General features: G+C 43.0%; 2 protein-coding genes across 2 annotated transcripts; both read left to right on the top strand.

Moving 5' to 3' along the window:
* Positions 1-260: 260 nt before the first annotated feature.
* ensab (endosulfine alpha b) lies at positions 261-3,871 on the top strand. Its single transcript, XM_079734720.1, has 3 exons — positions 261-440; positions 1,886-2,008; positions 2,992-3,871. The coding sequence occupies exons 1-3, from the start codon at positions 384-386 to the stop codon at positions 3,160-3,162; spliced, it is 351 nt and encodes a 116-aa protein (XP_079590846.1). The 5' UTR covers positions 261-383; the 3' UTR covers positions 3,163-3,871.
* Positions 3,872-7,272: 3,401 nt separating this feature from the next.
* mcl1b (MCL1 apoptosis regulator, BCL2 family member b) lies at positions 7,273-10,340 on the top strand. The gene is made up of 3 exons (XM_079741356.1): positions 7,273-7,845; positions 8,136-8,386; positions 8,533-10,340. Exons 1-3 carry the CDS (start codon positions 7,392-7,394, stop codon positions 8,647-8,649), a joined length of 822 nt encoding a protein of 273 aa, XP_079597482.1. The 5' UTR covers positions 7,273-7,391; the 3' UTR covers positions 8,650-10,340.
* The last annotated feature ends 10,311 nt before the right edge of the window (positions 10,341-20,651 follow it).

Raw genomic sequence — 20,651 nt, forward strand, 5'->3', positions numbered from 1 at the left:
ATAACAACTGCGTATATTTGAGTGTAAACATGTATGTATTATTTAGTTTGTGTGGCTGCCGTCGAGGACACAGTCTGCATTGGGATTGGACCGCGTACTGTCAATCACCGTGGCTGCGCGGTCATGGGGTATTCCAGTGGCTGGTTTAAAGCCTGTGCATGAGCCCTGTAAGCCCTGTGTATTGGCTACTGTAAATGTCTGTCAAACGAGGGGCATCCCTCATAGTGACGTAACACATCTTCTCGCCATTTTCACTGAGAGGCAGTCGTGTGTTCAGAAAACAAGGATTGGACTCAGCATAGATACATAAATTGTATTTTAGCACAAACAGCGTTTCACCGGACGGATAAACAGGACACTTGTCAGTCCAAAACGGTCGCAACATGTCGTCAGAAAACCTGGACTCAGACACTCAGATTGACTACGAAGACGAAAAACAGGTTGGTTTGGTTGACAGCCTTTAATGTTGTTGGGCCAGTCACTGAGGATGCTAGCTGTAAGAGGCTAGCAGCTAGCTAGAACAAGTGAAAGTGTTTAAAATGCACGCCTGAATGCAGTGACACGCAAACAAGATGATGGCAGCATACACCTACACACTTATTTTATTTGAATAAAATGAGTAATATCGCAGCTGTATAATAAAGCGTGTTTGTGTGTGGATACTGTGTGACTGTGAGTCTCGTCCCACTTGATTTGGCTCATGTCATTGGCTCACCAGTTCACAGCGGCTGGGGCCTCATTGGTCAACTCTAACCTGACAACAACTGCAATGAGGCAGAGCTTCCGCATTATCCTCAAACTATTATACACTGCTGAGATTATGATGTGAAGGATAAATAACCGAATTTGTTGCATTGTTGCAGATCAGTGGGTGTCAATATATTGTGCAATGCTGTCCTAAGACGAAATCGGTTTTGCTGAATATGTTGTTTCATTGTTTTGACAGTGAGGTCGAAGGCCTCACTGGCAATATTTTAACTCATGTGCTCATCTTCTTCGTCGTCTTGAAACCCAAGATCGGGTTCGATTTTGGTGCATAGTAAAGAGTTGAAAACAGGAATTAACATTCTCATTGTGCACCCTTAAATCATGAAGTCAGCAGGAGAGACAGCTATTTAAGAGATGCATGTTATTAAGGCATGTTGATGTATATACAGCTTTTGCCTTTCTCTACGGATGAACGTTTTGGGAAAATGTCTGTTCTTTACACTGTTTTGAATCAGCCTATCTTTGTGGGCTCAAGTGAATTAACAAAGGCCCAGTACAACATTCAGCCTCCCCCTCCCTCCCCTCTCTTCCTCCGTGGGAATAGGTTATTCGGCTTCTGTAACCTCCTGAGTCATAATTGATCAGTCCACACTCTCTAGCAAAGGAAACTCTAGCCTGTCAGGGCAGGTATATGCTGGCTATTGTGTATATCTAACCTTGGTGAAAAAGCTGTCTTTGTCAAAAAAATTAGGGTTAGGCCATACCTCGCCTACATGTCAAAAGAACAAGTTTGACTCATACTTTTGTTTTGCTTTGATTCATCTTTTTCATTAAATGGCTGAAACAAACCTTTCAGGGCTCAAATAATCGTTTCTACATGGTTTTGCTCGGGATGTCATGTCAGACACACATTTTATTTAGTAAACATTTGTGATTTTTTTTTTGCTGCATTTTCACTTTGTAGTTCAATATAGTAGTTTGAGTAGTCTAGATCGGTGAGCTTTCTTACACACTGCTCTACCACTTTTTACTTTAGTTATTTGATACTTAAATGTGTATGTAAATATACTGATGATATTCGGTTTGTATTATTATCATTTTGTGTCTTCTCCTGTTTGATTAGCACAGTTTCTGCTCTTAACACCTGAATGATCTCATGGTCATCTTATGTTATCAGGATTCCCAGGAGAAGAACAGCAGTCCCATCAAGTCTGAGGAAGCCAAGCTGAAGGCCAAATACCCCAGCCTGAACCATAAGCCTGGAGGCTCTGACTTCCTTATGAAGCGGCTACAGAAAGGGGTAGGTGGCCAACAGAAACTAACATCATCCCCACAACAGACAACATCATCCGAACAAGCCTTGCATTCTGTCCAAACATCTCTTTGTTACACAGGAGAATGTGAGGTTCGGTCAAGCCCCATTGCATTCTGGCTTTGCCCCTCTCTCAAGATATTTTGAAGGGGCCTTGGTTTGTTGTTGATTTGTTTAGCTTCAGCTACACCATGTTAGCATTCCCTGAACTGATATTCCCTGCTAGCATTACCGCTAGCATGAATAGCAGCATGACCTGGCACCCAAGGAATTGAAAATCCATGCTGCTTCCCCCCCCCCCCCCCTGTTGTTTCAGTATCACATGCATGTTCATATATAATGGGATTTGACTTGGAGTTGTTGCATTGCAGTAAAACTCAACATAAACTGTAACATAAATTCTTCAAGGTGAAGTCCATCATGTTGTGGAGCTACAAATTCAGTCCCCTGAAACACACTTGCATGTTATGTTAGTTTATGGATTTCTAGATGAAAATCAATCCAATTGCTCCAATGTAAATTATTAACAAACGTTCTAAGTTCAAAGTCCATACAAATGGAAAATAAACCTCTACACCTTTGACTTAAAGACATCTTTAGGGAAGCGTATTGTGTTTCTTCTACAACGCATTATTACACTCTCCTGCCCTAGGTTGCTTAGTCCATATCGTGACCTTGCCACATAGCTGCTTGTCCCATATTTCAAGGCAGCACTTGTCACTTCTAATTCCCTATCTGATTGGCTGCATTTAATTTAAGCTTTGACATAATTGCTATAATTTAAATAATCAGTTACGGTCTCTATAAAGTTTCTAGTACCCATCATGACTTGATGGGTTATCATCACAGGATAGCATAATAAGTTATTTAATTAAGCTTTGCTCTTCCAGGCCTAGCCAAAGATGAAGCCTCAATAGTTCCTAGTTAGTCTTTGGCAGAAGTGCTTCTTATCTCTCTTCTCTCCCACCTAGCCAAAGTACTTTGACTCGGGGGACTACAACATGGCCAAGGCCAAGATGAAGAACAAGCAGCTGCCCGTGGCTGGGCCCGACAAGAACCTGGTGACCGGGGACCACATTCCCACGCCACAGGACCTGCCCCAGAGGAAGTCCTCCCTGGTTACCAGCAAGCTAGCCGGCTAGCCTCCACGATCTGAGGAACGCCCCCTCAACCATCGGCCCCCCCTGGGGCTCTGAGAGCTGCTTGCCACCCCCTCACCTCCACTTCCCAAGATGTCTGTCTTCTCACGCCCTCCCTTCTCCCCTCCTCATGCTCCTTTCTTTCATTTATCTTCTCCCTCTCCTCCCCCTCTCTCCTCCCCCTCTCTCTTCTCCCTTCCTCCTCCTCCTCCCCCGCTGAACCCCAGACACTCCTTTGCTTAACATATCATATTTAAGCTCCATTTGCGTGTGTGTCTGTTTGGCAGTGTGTGTGAGTGGGAGAGAGGAGATGCGTCTGTGACCCTAAGCTGTCCCTCTGCCACACACACACACACACACACACACACACACACACACACACACACACACACACACACACACACACACACACACACACAATCCTTCCGTAACCGTTGTTCCTACTGCTCTGAGATGTATCACAGTAGAGTGGCATCATCGCCAGGAGGGGGGTTGGATGGGGTGAGTCAATGCACTTTGTATACTGTACAGTCATTGTTTCTCGTTTTGATGTTGTTTTGTTTGGTTATCATTTCTGAGGGATTGGTTTCGTTTTGGAATTGTTCTAATTGCATCCTCCAAGATACCAAAATGGCTATGTATGTATAAGGGGAGGGGCTGTTTACCTCGTGCACTCCGACGTCTTTGGGACGGGCGTCTTCGTGATTCAAATCCCTCCAGTTGGGTGGGATGGGGGGGGGGGGGGGGGGATGTTAGGATTATTATTGGTAGTATTCTGTTTTGTTTTTTTTTGTGATAATCGCTTGCATACCAAAACCTGTAAGAGGCTGCTGCATTAGTGGAGAGAAGTGTTCTGACTGGAACCATAGTGGGAACGCTGCAGACGAAACGGCCCGGGGCTCTCATCCTATCCTGTTTCGCCGACTCGTCGAACAGATTCACCTCCCGCCTCGCTCTCTGCAGCTCCCCCGAACAGGAAAAATCCCCCCCTAATGTGTCTGTTGCCGCTGCTCCTGTGTCATCACTCCCTTTAGACTTTTATCTAGAAAAATCTGCATGTAGTAAGAAACACACAAACAGAAGATAAGAAGCAACTATTGAGGACTAGCAACTGGACGATGTGAATACACAACTCTGCTGGGTCCTGGTTGGCTGTTTTCCCTTGCTGCCCTGACAATCCATAAACACACACTCTTCTTCTACGCTACCAAGGCATTCCAATTAGCTCTCTGTATCCCAACTAAAATGCTCACTTGCAGTGGAGTGGAAAGTGGATGGTTCACTGATATTTGTTACCTGTTTTTGGGGTTACAGATACGGATGTGGCATATCAATAAAATTAGTGGGTGTCACTTTCAAAAAAGTTTTACATGTTTGCATGGCCAGATGTGCCGATAAGAATTTACTTGGATGGGAGTTGTTCTGGACTACAAATGCCACCAATGCAGTCCAGGAGTCCTGTGCTCTATAGCCCAAAGTCGAACCGTATAAGCATGGAATCCAAAAGTCCGCTAGTTTGGCATTGCTAGTCATGCACACAGGTCCCTTTGGAAAGAATCCATAGCATTGATAATAAGTAGGATTGACTGTCGGTGAACTGTCTGTTTTAACTCTTGGTTTGGTGGCTTGTATCACGTCAAGACGTGCGTCTGCTACGAGCGTAAAGAATTCATAGTGTGTGTATTTCTGTAAATATTTGAAACGTTGTAAATTAATTTGTACATCTTTACAGGGCGTTCAGTTTGCCCTGATAAGCGGTTCTTTAAAGAATCAAAACCATGCCCGACTGTCCGGATAGTGGTAGCTCCCTTAATCCGGGAGTCTCCCTTCATAATCAGTGGTAGTAGTCTAAGTATCCTGTGCACTCTAGCTAGATTTAAGATCTTTTATCCCTATGTCGTTTTTGCCCCTACCCGATACACTATCCTCAGCTCGCCGCTCTCGCCTCTGCGACTCACTGAACACACAGGTTCTCTGATGTCACCGCAACAGCACACATCACAACAGGGGTCCGGTTTTAGTGCCGAGTATGCGATCGTGACCGCAAGGCTTAAAGTAGACCACTGCATGCTCTCTTGGCGAGGCCCAAAGGGATTCTATGACATGAGAAGGGAAGGAGGGGTGTCTAGGAGCATGGCTGGGACCTATGCGTGGCAAGACATTGGTTGATAATATGGTTCAAAAACCCTGACGGAGAGAGAGGTAAAGTGCTCCAATGTATCTGCAAACAACTATGAATGCATGCTGCCCACAGCCTCCAAACCGTAGGACACCTGGTTATCTCCAAGCATTGCCCTAACTCCACCCCCACCCGTCTGTTTCATCTTCAGGGAACGACCATAAACCCCCACTCTACCACCACGTAGGTCACAGTAGGACTTGGGGGCATGCACCTTGCCTATCATGTCTTCTCTCTAGGACTTTTGAATTGTGTCAAATAGCGGCGAGTGGGGGGAAAAGCGTAATCTTAAACGGGAGGGCTTTATTGGAGGTCTGAATGTGCTGCCGATTCTACACTGTAAATAATACACTATAATCGGGATAGGTTGTTCGATTTGTTTTATTTTTTTTCTCCACTACTTTCACTTCTTCCCCATGAGCTGATTTGTGGTTCCCCTCCCCTCCACTTTCAGCGAGACACACCGTTTCTGCTTTCTGAACAGCAGGGGCTATGTGAATGGCTTTCTCACATGAGTGTGTGGGATGTGTACTACTGTACATGCTGCTGCTGCTGCTGCAGATGTGGTTGAGGCCAATTTTGAGCAACACCTGTATCCTCTATTTGTACCCGTCAAACCCATATTCTCTCCAGAGTCTCTTAATCCTCCTGCCACGTGGTTCAGTCCCTTCTCTAAGCGAAAGTGACAATATAGGAAATGGAAGTTCCACCCGTGGGTCTCTGATTTCAATTCAATTTTCAATTTGTTCCCATCTGATCTGAGTAGAAACTCCCTCACTGGCCCATCTTAATTTCTGATCACTGGAACTCATAGCGTTCAAAAGCGATCAATTATTGCATACAAAAGGCTTCACGATTACTGGGGCAGGATTCTCGAATGCAACTACATGTGGACTGTTTGGCTTTGTACAAAACAATTCCATTAGGCAGGGGGATTGTGGGGTATCTTTAAATACCAATGTCTTATGTCCTGTTCAAATCGAATTAACGTGCCAGAAATGTAAAAATAAATGACAGACAATGTGCTCTGAGGTACCTTGTGCTGCTTTTACCTGATCTGTGTTCTTGTTGTTTTGCCTTTTATGAGTAAACGTTTTATTTCTTTCAGGCGTTCTCTTATTGTGTGATTCCTATATTTTTTATCCCATGATATATGCAGGGATTTCTACTGATAAATTAATGAGGAATATATGATAACTAGGATGTCTTGAGAACGCAGGAATGATTTTAAGAATTTTGGAGGTGCAGGGCTAATCACAATGTTTTCCTTTGTCTTTGGGACAAAGATCCGGAGTTCTGTCAGTATTTGAAATAAACTTTTACATTGCGATATTTGTGTTGTTTAATTGTCAAATCAGTTTGCTGCTGGTATCAATGTTTTTTTGATTATTTATTTATGTAGTTGCTGAAATAGCGAGCCTTGTGGTATCTTCTATGCCACTAGGTGGCGCCAAATACAATACAAAAATTGCGCTTTACTGTAATCTTAACGAAATTCTCTCAGTAATTAGTTTAATATCTATACAATTTGGGTGCAAAGCTTTGGAAAATAAATCCACATCTTGTTTTTTATTAACGTTTCGAATCGATATGTTATGTTTGATTTGGTTATCTTGATTAAGGATGTGACGCATTGTAGCAAACCGAGGTGTGGTAGAAACTAAACTAGTTTTAGTACTTCCCCATATTAAGCTTGGCTTCTGGTCCTTGATATGTTCGAAGTTACATACAAATATAACCTCCATCTAACTGAAAGAAAAAACGTTCGTGAGGTAAAATAATAACCCACTTCAATTGCCTAAATGCAATTGTAAACATAAAGAAGGGTAGTGCATACCTGCCATAACGGACGTTATCATATTTAAACACGCATGCGTCATCACTGGTTTGGCCACGCCCCCTCTTTACTCTACTTACAAAGAGTATCACACGTAGCCCTGTATTCACAGCCAGGACCTACGATGGAGAGCCTCTTTGTTTGAAAAAATATATACATTTTATTTTTTATTAATTACAATTGTCCAGGCCCTCCATTTGAATCCTCAAGGCAAATATGCTGTCAAAGAAACTAAATGCAAACTACGGAACCAGTTTAGTCCCGACCTTCTGGTTTTATAGCCCTCAAAATGGAGGCGAAGACTTCGACTCCGAAGGTTCACACACCACGACAGAGGGTGCCTCGCCTCTAATGGCGACGTTCAAAAGCGGAGACGAACGTAAACCAAGACCCACGGAACTAGGAAGGGGCAGGCTGGTGAACAAATTGCAAGACGACCAAGAAGGAGACGGTTCTCTGCCTTGCACTCCAGAACTCCAGTCCGAAGTAGACACGGACAGCCAGGCGGGGGAAGAAGTGTTGGAGAGCGACACCAAGCGAGTCATTTGCACTTTTCTCAGAGACTATGCCGGGGCATCAAAAGCTAAAGGGACAATACAAGACAAGGTTCAATTGACTATGACAAGAGTTGTAGACGGCGTGCTTGAAAAACACCAATACGCATACAAGGGTAGGTGATCTGAAATATAATCACGCTCATAAAGACCTCCCGACACGTGTTTATTTAAACCTTCCGTCAATGTACCACATCTATAAACATATTCATCCCCATTTCACAACATCTATGTGCCTGCTATTTGATATAACATGTTAGGTATATAGTGGGAATGTAGTCTACGTTAGTTGATATTGGTGTAACGTTATATATTTATAATTTTCGCAGATAAAACTCGAGTGATTGATCAAGTCAGCGGACTATGCTGAATACACGTTTCTCACCAACGTCCTTTTTATTTGAAGGTATGATCCAGAAATTGGAATTGGACGGCCGAGGGGAAGACATGAGTTTTGTCACGTCTGTGGCCAAGAGTCTCTTCGCAGACAGCACAACAAACTGGGGGCGTATCGCCAGTCTGGTGGCCTTCGGAGCAGCGTTGTGTCAGTACCTGGAAGCCAGGGGGAAAGAGGGCTGCGTTTCGCTGGTGGCCGACGAGATTTCCTCATACCTCCTTTCAGACCAACGGGAATGGTTGGTCAAAAACAACTCATGGGTACGTTGTGGCATACCTGACTTGGGGTAGTGCTCCCAGTGAAAATGTTCCTGTTGCTTAACTGCTTTGTTGTTTGTAATCTGGCCAGGCCCTAGCTCTGTCTACAGATTGTAATCTAACTTGAATTTTGTTATTCATTGTTTCAGGAGGGCTTCGTAGAGTTTTTTCAAGTGTCAGACCCTGAGACGACAGTGAGAAATACACTCATGGCCTTTGCTGGATTTGCTGGTATTGGGGCAACAATTGCCCTACTAATCAGGTGAATTTGGGACTCAAAGACTGTGTGAAGTTATGCCTTTTTTTTTCAACAGAAGACACAACTACATGGACATAGATGGACACAAACAAAATATGTTGTATATTTCCTCCTTTTGCTATTTATTTATTTTTTGTGATCTACTAAATAAATTTGCTATCATATGCGACTATGCAAATTGTTGGAAAATTACATAATTAGCCAATAAGAAAATATTTGTGAGAATATGGGTGATTGTGTGTTGTGTCTAGAGGTCAGAGGGCTGTCTCCAGGGAGAAGAACAGAAATTTACCCATTCAGGCACTGACGAGATGTTGGCCCACTTTGTTCCTGGTTGTGGAAATATGGCTTAGATCTGCATTCAGAAAGAAAGCCAGCGCAGAAAGCCCCCTGTGGCTGGCTGCTGTGCTACAACCAGGTAGTGAAATGTATATATGTGTTGACTGGGGGAGAATGACCAAAAACCGGAATAAATGCAGATTTGTACCTTTTTTGTTTGTAAATGCTGAGGCCCCTCAAACCTGTAAATTCTAGCTGATAAAGAAATGTTTTTTAAACATTCCAGTCACTTGTATAGCTTGCACCATTGACAAATATGTTTGTCAATAAAACTATAAATGTTGCCTAGTCTGGCCTTTTATACGTTCTACTTTGTCAGAGTGATGCATTACAGTGACCTTTACCCTATGTCAGATTCTGTTGAAATTGTGGTATTTCGAAGAAGTTGAGCAGCTATTTCCAGGAAGTCAGACAACACCCACAGCATCAGCATCACTTCAACCACATGAATTTTTTTTGGGGCATTTTGCAAAACAGCAGCTTACATCATCTTGCATCTCAACTAGAGCATGCACAAGCCTGTTGCTCAACCTGCCCTAGCTATACGATTGGGGAAATGGGTAGACAAGCATTCATAACATCCGCCCAAATGTTTTCAATACCGCTTCAAATTTTGTTTTACCTTTATTTTTTACGAAACAAAATAGATGCAAGACTGGGTGCAGCTGCTGGTAGGGCCAATGCCAAGCAGATACATGGATATAAAGGGTGTAAAAATAGGTTTAAGAATAGGCCCAGCTGTTGGATTGCCAAAAGTAATTGCTGGCAGAAGAAATGCAACCAAAGCACAAGTCTTTTGACTATTGGCTGGCGTAAATGATGTATCCTGCAGTATTGCCTTTGCTGGCATATTCAGGTTTCCCTTCCCTCTGTCAGCCAACATAATATAATCAACAGTGTCTTCTATTTGTATATTTAGATCTTTTTTTATTTAGGCCGTGGTTAACTTGCGGGCGTTTGTACAAAGAAAAAAGGTCATACATGGAGAAGTTCTTTAGAGTTTATGATAAGGGTACAGCTGGACATATGTTGTGGTGATGGTGCAGACATTATGTGGAGCTCTCAGCATGTGTCTGGCACTGATAGTGTACGGGAAGTTTAGTTGTTGCGGTCACCCAAAAAGCCTCGGACCGTTGAAGTTGTAAGTAAACACTAGAGGGTCAGATGAAGGCCCCAGCCTAGAGGTGCTTGACTCATGTCAACTGTTATGTTATACTTAGGTGTGTGATTGGAAGGGGTGGAACAGATCCTCAAGCTGGTTATAGCGCCCCTTGGCTTCCCATGAGGCTTCCTGTATGCCTGAGTGCCCTTCAGATGACTGTAATGTTGATCAATAAATTCAAGCTTGTTCTACTGCAATTGTGCTCATTGATAGCGCTCCTCTTAATGAGAACTGATTGCCTCCTACAATGTATTTAAATTTCTCTAACTTAATCATTAACTACATTTGCTTTGCCTGGCACCCATCAGCATACTTTTCTTATCAGTTTGTGTGTGTTTGTGTTCCATATCCTTGTTTGTTCAGATCCTCCTCCTGTTGTCTTGGGTTACAGGACAAACACGCTCTCGCCGAGGTCTTGGGAGGAAACTGAGTATAGCGTCTCCATGGAGACATCCCACACTAGGTCCCCTCTAATCCTCTACAGCTAATGATGTTAGCCTGCACCTTGGTTACCAGTGCACATGTGCATTGTGAAGAATGGACTGGCTACACAATGGGGAAAAGGTAGCTCAGGCAATCTCTCAGTGCAGATTGCAGCATACACTAGTGGGTTTGGTCTCCAGAAAACGACTTGATGCAGTGATGTGGAGCAGACACAGCACGCATAGCAATTCTCAGTGGCCTTGATGTTAGAAACTTGCTAATTATGCAAATTTATTATTTAAACCTATGTGCATACATTATTATTAGCTATGCATATACATGCATGGAATGGCAAGGCTGCTATAGAGATGGCAGGCCAGAAGGGGATACGATTACGATCAAATGATTTTTTTCAGGTATTGCAATGAAAGGTACAGCATAGCTGGTGTATGGCAATAGGCACATTCATGCATTAGAGGTTGACTCAATTCCAACAATAGTCGATTGTGTTTTACTAATCGTGAACTGTTTATTTCCCCTCATGAGTATACAATGGTATTAAAGTCCATCAATAGCTAAGCCATTTAAAATGGGGTTTGAGATGTCTGTACTTGGTTTCTCTCTGGTATAATGCCCTGCCACGACTGCAACAAGGAAGTCTATTATCGTATTTCAAGCAATGCGGAACCAGACGGCAAAGAAGGAAGTTTTCCACCCCCCAGAAAGCCTATTGAAATTGGTTTAACTCACTTCCTAAACTTTGTAAAAAAAAAAACTTTAGGAAAAGAAGTGTCAGCTCAAACTTTTAGCCTTGAACCATGTGCCCGCCCTAGCATTCTTATTGGTGGAAATCGTCACACTTCCTCATAGCAACAACTATTAAAAAAAGCAACGTTTCAGGGAAGTCAGCTGATCTGAGTTTATCTTACCACACATGTCCCTCTGGCTCTTTTACTCGTTTACGCCTTCAATACTTGGAATATGTATTCAGCAGTAACTGAAGTTTTACTTAGAAGGGAAACTAGTCAAAAGTCATTGAGTATTTGACTAGGTGTGTCAGCCAGAAACCGCCCCCTCGACCAGGCATGTGAACAGCCAAGTGCAACACGTTTCAGTCAGGGCGCGGTTGACAAAGAGCATATATGCTCAGTAAACCTCCCCAGGTTAAGAAAAGCATGACATAAAGCAAGTTGGAGCTCATAGAGCAGCCACACATCCCCACCTGAGACTGTACTCTGATCCTTGAGGTGTGGGAATTGGTCAGAGATCACTCTTAATCCACTGGGCGATGTGTCAGTGCTCTCTGTTTAGTTGTGTCATTATCCATCTTTAAAAAGTCGTATTCTGGGACAGATGACTCGAGTGCAATACACTCGCACACATCAACACTGACATATGACCCAAGTGAGGTAAATGTAGAAATGTCACAAACAAGCATTCTGTTGACCTTTCTGCCTGCACCAACAGGGTTTTTCATTTATTACATGTGTGCATATTTCCTCTTTGTTTTCAACCCTCTTCCTTGTTTGGTTTAAACTTTCCTGTTCCTTATTCTTGGTAAAGGCAAGCGAGAGAGCCTGGTTCCTAAAATGGGCAGACGCCTATTAAAGGGTCCTTATATGGACTTCCTTCCTGAAAGGGGTGTAGACATTCCCGGCAGCAGCATTCCAAAGCTTTGTTATGAGACCAGTTTGTCCCAAACTGGAACAAACAGGAAATGGTTATGCATACTTGTGGCATTACTTTATGTAAGCTAAATAACTTTTTTTTTGTAGATCTCGGTCATCCTCTCCAGCAATCAAACCAACTTCTGTGTAATAGTGGGCACTGTGAAGGCATAGACATTTCTCTTATTGTGAATACCGTTAACCTTTTATTCTGTAATATTTTCTCGCAGTTCTTAAAGCAGGATTGATCAAGGATTTTTCCCCAAAATACAAAAAGTCTGACGATAATTTTTCATGTATTGTTTACATTGATCATCTTGGTCTTATCTTTTGTATTGGTTACATTGATCAATCTTAGCCTTACTTCATGTCTTGGTTACATTGATCATCTTGACCTATTCTTATGTATTAGTAACACTGATCTCATTATCATCCGCAGGACCCCCTTTAGTCTTCTACTAATCTATATCTATCAGTTAGTCAAACAAACAGGTGTATGAAGAGCTTTTAAAGCTGAACCTCAATACAAAAGCTAACAACAGAATAATAACAAGAAATAAAATGAGTTTCAATCAACAATAATCCCAGAATCAGAGGCAATTGAAAAGTAGTTTCAAACTAAATATACACACTGCTTGATTTAGAGGAAAGGTAAACTAAAGCACTGTATAATGACCATGTTTACTTAAGTCCAAAAAGGACTAGGTTATTCATAACCTCCTCCATGGCCCATATGTTTGAGGCTCTTCAGAAACTTTCAGGTTTTTCAGAAACGTTCTTCATAAAATTGTCGAAATCCCATTACCCTCTACAAGATGAACCTGTATGATCCTATGCCACAAGCTTAATCTCCATGGTCCTCCACCATGTTATGGGTAGCCATGTACTCATAGCGGCTGGAGGCGTCTGTTTCTATTGACTCATGGTGTGGAGAGGTCAAAGGATTGGACAGGCCTGGGCTTGTTCGACCCAAATCCACTGAAGGTGTGATGTTGCTTCTGGAATCGGCTGTCAGGTGTGCAAAGTAGGTTAAATGGTCTGTAAGTTTACCTCTCAACCCCCCGGACCTCCCCAACTGTGTTCGGATTTCACTAAACCGCAATTCTTCTATTCCCATAGTAACGGGTTTTGTTGATGTCTGGACTGCGGACACATTTTTGGTGGGTAGATTATAAATTATAGGGGCCATCGGACCAAATGGAATGTTCTACCAAGTCCTGCTCATGGTCAGATGTGCATGTGGTCATGTGGAGAAGCTTATCATGTGGTCATCACACAGTTCATGTGACCACTCACATTTTAGGAATACATGGGACCCGAGGTGTTTAGTCACTTTCTGAATGGCACTGTGTGTTGAAATAATTCATAAAGCCTGGTAACAAGGAAACGGTGCGTGTAAACATCACTTGAGCTGGGGGTTAAGTGGCCAAATGATTGTATGTCAGACGAGGGATCTTTTCACTGGGGGGCTTGTTCAATACAGGATGATTCCCGAAAAAGTCTCTTTCACAAGTAAATACGGGTGGTTAAGGTTGTTGAAGGGTCAACCTCCCAAACCTTTTCAGGCTCTCTGGTCACCTGGCTGAGATATCCCTCGACTAAAATCTCCGATAAACATCTTGAGTTTTTGCTGGAGTGAATATGTGCTAACACTTTAGGGACATTTTGTCTGTGATTGCATCTTGTCTGCATGTGAACTTTTAATGTAGTTAAACCTACCAATCACATGACAGAATCCCAATGCCACCATCCTGTATAGTCTACAGTCAACAGAGAATGTTGACTGTTCAACTTGATGTTGTTAACGTGACCTAATCAGTGTTCCATGAGAATGTCAAAAAGAAAAGGTTGTGGGAAAGAGTTGTTTTCATTCCGAACTGTGGTCGATCTATGACCCCTTTTCCGCTCTATTCCGCACATTGTCAAGGGTCCAACAAGATCAGACGAAAAACATACTGCTGGAACGATTTTATTATGACTTTGAGCTGATTAAAGCGAGTCAATATTTAGTCTTGATATTGTAGTACTATAGTATTAGATACATAACTAAAACTTGGGTCTGTGTGTGTGTCATAAGGGAAAATTACTACTCATGGTCTTGGTCTGGCTTTATCCGGTCAAAATGTTTTGGGAAAAAACATGGCACATGCTCTTGGGTTGTTGTGGGTGACTGAGTGTGTCATGTCTGAATAAGAAAAGAGAAAAAGCCCTGAACTTATAAAGTTCACCTTTTGTGGAGTGTACAGTTCACTAGACATTATGCCATTGCTGCACAAATTCAAGCTGACCATTTGTGCAATACTAGAATGATTAACTGCCCTTGAAACAATCAGATTTGGTGAGATCAAGAGTACTCAAGAGCACAGAGTACTTCAAAAGGGACAGAGCTTTACAGTTCTAACACTCAAAGTGGCCTGCCTCCTTGAACTAGGCCAACCATTTCCTTTGAAAAAGTATTTTGTTTGTAGGCTTTATAGAAACTTAATACACAAAATACTGCAGGGTAGCCCTGAAATTACTCTATAAACAAAGTGAAGAGATATTGTCTCATCGTAGCAGTCCGCCTCCTGGCTGTTATTTTACATTTCATCAAACATTGCGTGGAAGATATCAATTAGCCAAAGTATTCATTGAAAAAATGGCCCATAACGGGTACTGCACAAAGAGGCCATCACTAGCTGATGAATCCGGAAAGTGACTAGAACATGAACAAACCCTTATCCATCATGTGGAGGGGTGGGGACGCTTGGTGGGTAGATGTAGATTAGATGACTGAATCACAACAACTGCACAGTGAATCATTACACACCGGTGTAATTTGCATGAATAACTCAAGATAAGATGAAGAAACAATGATGGGAAATTCCAATTACATTACTCAAAAATAGAGTGCTAGCCCTGATATCACGATACCAGAGGCTTTGTCGCCCTTCGTGCATACGAATTGGGACTGGAATCATGAGTCAAAAGAATGAAGGAGACTGTGGTTAGTCAAACCCACTTATCTCACATTCAACAGTGTCTCAGTGTAATGTGCTTTTGGCCACCATTCTCCCCCCCGTATTGGACGATACCGATGAGTCTGAAGAAATTGTATTTTGTAAGAATTTTGGAAGAAGCTACTAAGATACAGGCTTGGTTGGAGTGGCCTTCAACTAAATGCTTGTAAGTTTCTCTGATACAATAGGATGAGAAGGAACGGCAATTTTTTATGTCTTGGATGACGTACGCTGTGCAGTACTTGGGGAAATCCAATTCCACTTCAGTTTTTAATACTATAGGCTACTAAGCTAGACTAGTTGGTAGGCTGATAATTAGAATTGGCAGTTTCTGTGTTCTTTCTGAAACTCGTTTAAGCCAACTAACTAATACAACATTTTTCTTAACGATCGGCCATTTGAAAGAATATCTTTGGAGAACAATGGTGTTAACCCGTTTCAGTTGCAAACCAAAACAAACAACACAACAAGACTGTTGAATGTGTGATGAGTGGGTTTTACTAACCACAGTCTCGTTCACTCTTGACTCATGATTCCAGAACTGATTTGTATGCAAGAAAGGTGACAAAGCCTCTGGTATCGTTTGGTCTACATACCAAAACAAGACCAGCTCCCTTTACAATCCCAGAACATTCTCAAATGGATCCCACTGGATAAGCTCCAGGCATTGACTTATGCTCATACGGTTGATGACGCCATATCGTTGTTCACGATCCAGCTTTGTCCCGTCGTGTCCTATTTTATTCTCGGAAATATCCTTTTAAACTGGAGCGAACGCTACCGAGCCAGGGTTCAAGTTGCATCTAGGACATGTGATAGGCGTGAGACGGACACCACTGTGTGTTCCCCTGGGGAATGTTCACACGGGACGACATCGTCAAACACACACTGTTTAATTATGGAGGTTGTTTCCGCTACAGTCAAACTGGCATGGAGGAAAGCGATTCAAGGTCAACTATAGAAACCCCCCACCCCCCCTTCCTGTCCTCCCCAGAGTCGATGCTGTCTGTATGCTTCAAGGCGACTGATAACCCTGAGGTATTCTCCATGAATCTCTCATATCAGTTGGAACTACAGAGATACCTTGTTTTGTTTTTGTTGTGTTCTGCTCCCTGACTTCCTTAATATTGATATGCTGGGAACTCTGGGAGAAGGCTTGTTTTAATGCACCTGGAGGTGATGGGATACCAAATACAGAGCCACACTATTGATACCCTCTAACTCTTAAAGACGGAGGGAGAATATAATCCTGCTTTTCCTGTGGCGGTACTGTCCACAGCTCTCAATAACAATGGAAATGTAGTTGTTTGTTGAACCTGGAGTTGTGTTGGTATACATCAGGTTACTTCAGCCACGGTTTCAGCTAGCCGAGGTTGAATGGCTGGGGGGCCCTGGAATTCAAATGAGCCCGGTAACATTAGCGCAGTGATCCATGATGACGTCTGGGTTCAGTGGTGTCCAGCCATGCCTCCCTCCTCTGTGTCACAACAAGAGCTCAGCCAGAAGGAATGTGGAGGGTCCTTCACCGGGCCTTGAACGGCCTCACTGCTCACAAAAACAGGCCTTGGATCAACTGTTGTGGAAAAACCCAGTGAAGAAGGAATGCTTTATCGCCTATGCCCACTGCATCCGTCTGTTGATGGATCCCATTGACTTTGAATGGGGCGGAGCCGCAATGCATTGTGGATCCATCCGTTCCGTTGGATCCGTCGGCTCCGTCAAGAAAGTTGAAAAATGTTAAACTATTCGGGCAGCGACGGATCCTTCAATCAGATCGCGTATGCTATGCAGACGAGGCTGACGTATGCCTCTGCAAAGACTACTCCCCCATCTGTCAGCCACGCCTTCCGTCATCCGTTGATGGACGGTGCAGTGGGTAGACGGTCTTAGTCTAGAGTAGGGTCCTGTACATCTCAAAATGGAGTATCCTCTGTGTTTTCATTGTCTCCAGATCAAAGAAAAGTGGTTTGCTATTCAAATTTGTATTCCAGTTTATCTATGCGAGGGGATCTCATTGTATGACACATCCCCTACTTACAACACTTGGCGTGCCCCCTGATGGTGCACTGACTGTACACATTTCTTACAAGCTGCCGATTTAGATCACGCTAACTCCAGAATCTGATGTTGGATAGTTTAAGTGGATGAAGCACGGGCTGACCACAGAGGGAAATCTACTACTCTGGATTCCACTTATGGATTCAATTTTTTGTACTTGCCCCTTTCCCTAGTTGAGGATTCTCCCCTAAGTCCATAGGGGAGGTTCTTGAACATAGGTTAACTGTCGTTTTAGGGTTTTCCCCCATCCTGGCTCATTCTCCAGCCTCAAACCTGGTTGTGTCCGACGGTGGATAACTTGTTTCGTTGCATTTTTTTCTGTACAAGCTTTTAAGCAAGTGTCAGTACATGTAAAGGAAGTGAAATGGCCTGGTCTTTGACAATCATTTCTTTGTCTGTCTAAATTTATCCCCAGTGTGAAGTTATTTCCTAAACCCCCTAATATTGCGATGTTGGTATCGCTCTTAAGCACATGAAGCTAGTCCTCCGGCATGAGTGTTACACAGCAGAACTGATCTTTTACCCCCCTTCCACATTGCGGTAGTTGAGGTACGAGGATGGGGTAAGAAAAATGTCTAGCACTGGCTAAACACATTTTCCTCTCTCTCAGCCCACAGGTTCCTTAAGAGACTGAGCCCAAGATTACGAAAATGCGCTTCTTGTCAACTACAACGGTTTCATCTGGTGTGGAGTGGGAAAGGGTTAAAGACAGTCAAACTGAGTCAGCCTGTGTTGATGATGAGTAAGGCCTGGGGGGGATGATGCAGAGTAGAGAGGCATCATGGGTTGTGATCATGCTGTTAGGTCAATGGATGATGATGATAATGATGATGATGATGACTTGATAGATTGTCTTACGCTACAGGTCCACATATTCTAGATAGATGAGTTGATTGAGTATTGGCTTTTATTTTGACTGTCAATTCCTTTCATTTCGATGCTTAATGTAGTAGTTCCTGTGAATTCATTGTATGAGGATGGTCTTTTCATATCATATGTAAATCTCCGTGGCAACTCGCTCTCTCACTCCCATGACAACTCATTTGATTCCTCCCTACCTCTCTTTCCCCACACTGAATCACCATGCGCGTCTCTCTGTTCTCTGCCACTGCACCCTTCACCATCTCCTAATTTTACTTCTGCTGAGGTATTCCCTCTTCCTGCAGAGCGATGCATCATCCAGCCACAGCCCGTCTTCTCATTTCTGTCTAGCATGATGTGACTAAGACTTCCCCCTTATGGTTCTCCCTCTGTGTTCCAACGTTTGCCGTCTCACTGACATCATAATCTGCTTCTTCGCCATGCCTCAACACGCCGCAGACCGACAGCTCTGTTGGTGGTGGCGTTGACTATGTCAATAGAAACGCGCACAACAAACAAACAACACACACACACAAATCATACACGTCTCTGAAAACAACATGCACCAAAAACACAACACACAACGCACACAACACATATTGAGCCGTCTTATCCCCTCGCAGTCGGAAAAGCTATTTTCTTTTTACAAAGGTATTCTCCCAGAGAAGTACAGCCATGGTATGTGGTGCTCCTCTGTCTGCTGTACATATTTTTGTAAATGAATGGTAAATATAAACAGATTTCAGCAAATCCCCCGCCCCTAGGTAGAATAAAGGTATTTTACTGTTTTTTGTATTTGTATTTGTTTATTTTCCTTTGGTTCACCTTCTGTGGAAAATGCAAATCCCACTGCTTCTCCCTGCTTTGTGCTCCGTCTGTGTTTTTCCCCAGCCAAGCCAATCAGTTGCCAGCATTTGCCTACACCCAAAGCAAATTTACGCAGCGCCGCATTAAGCACTTCACAAGCGTAGGCTTGTCTTTGCCCAGCGCGTATAAATGCGAAAACACACTTCAGTAAACAGTGTTCCCTCTCTCTTCTCTTTTTCTCCCCACTCCCAAGTCCCTCTCCTATTCCCTCTCCTGTCACCTCTCTTATCACATTCTTCTCTCAAACTAGACTTTACAGATGTTAAGGCAGCCTTTCATTCCCAGTGTTTTATAGTTTTGTTGTTGGTTTTAAAATTAACCTTCACAGTCAGGTGGCAGGTAAAAATGAGCCCTGCAATAAGGTTGTTCTCGGAGTGCCGGAGTGAGAGGATCTGTTTACAAGTGGTCTTGATGAATGTCTGGAATGAAAGGAATGAGTTTTACAAAGCAAACATCCTTCTTGGCAGCAAACTTGAACAATACTCGGGGCACATTTGGTTATCGTTGCATCGAAGCTAAAGGTGCTGATAACTTGTTAGAACAAGTTCCATAGAAAAATGAGTCACAGTGTTTTTCATTGTCTGATCCAACACACTCTGTTCAGCAGCTCGGCCTTTTCTCCTCACTTGAATACCCCCTTTCTTGGTATTTACAGTTGTTGCATGCATTTATTATTTTCTTGTTTTCGGTTACACGATAGTCGCCCTGTGGGTTGTTCTCACGGTTTGCATTTGTCAGCATAGATTAGTAACAGCGAGCTCACTGGCTTGTTGCTTAGAGGTCCCTGGCTAACTTATAGGAATCCCACACCACCTGGGGTTCTCAGGAAAACTGCAGCCTGCAGGGAAAACATCAGCTGACTGGGTGGAATCTGCAGGGCTGAGGAAAAACACATTTCAACCAGCATTTGTTATTATCCCGGCTAGGGGACTAATCACACACTCCAATCGTGGGACTCCCAGTGTGGGACTCCCAAGTGTGGGACACCCAGCGTGGGATCACTTTTTACCACCCCTAGTTGGGTATTTCATGTCATTGATATTCAATGCACCCTGTGTGTATAGACCTGAATATGATGTATTATGTGAAAACACTATGCATCACTGTATGAATGTGTATTTTTGTCTTTGTGTATGTACATGTTTGGTTGTCTCCAGTGGTGTGTGTGTGTGTTTGTGTGCATGCATGCTTTTGTGTCTTTGTTTTGTGTCAACGGTTCGACAGCTCTTGGCCATTTCATTGCCATGGGAGTGCTGCATATCTGATTGGGTTTCAGGAAGTTAACGTACATACCACACTCCCTGGCAGACCGGTTGTTCCTCACTTTGGTTCACATGGTTCAATTCAAGCCGATACATGACAGACAGTTGGATTCGGACACAAAACGACCTGTCAAATATAATGATAGATATAATAACATAGGATGATCAAAAGGTATGATCAAAATAAACCAGGCAATATATGCAAATATAATCAAATGAAAAAGCTAAATGCAAATAAGGACAAATAGGAAAATGCACATCTTGAAGTATATTTCAATATGAAGACGTATGCATCCATTATCCACAATACACATAACACTGATGACATTTAATCAAATTAAATGCAAAAAAAACACATGAAGCAGGGGGTT

Source organism: Pollachius pollachius (assembly GCF_949987615.1).
Source record: "Pollachius pollachius genome assembly, chromosome: 1".
Taxonomy (NCBI): Eukaryota; Metazoa; Chordata; class Actinopteri; order Gadiformes; family Gadidae; genus Pollachius; species Pollachius pollachius.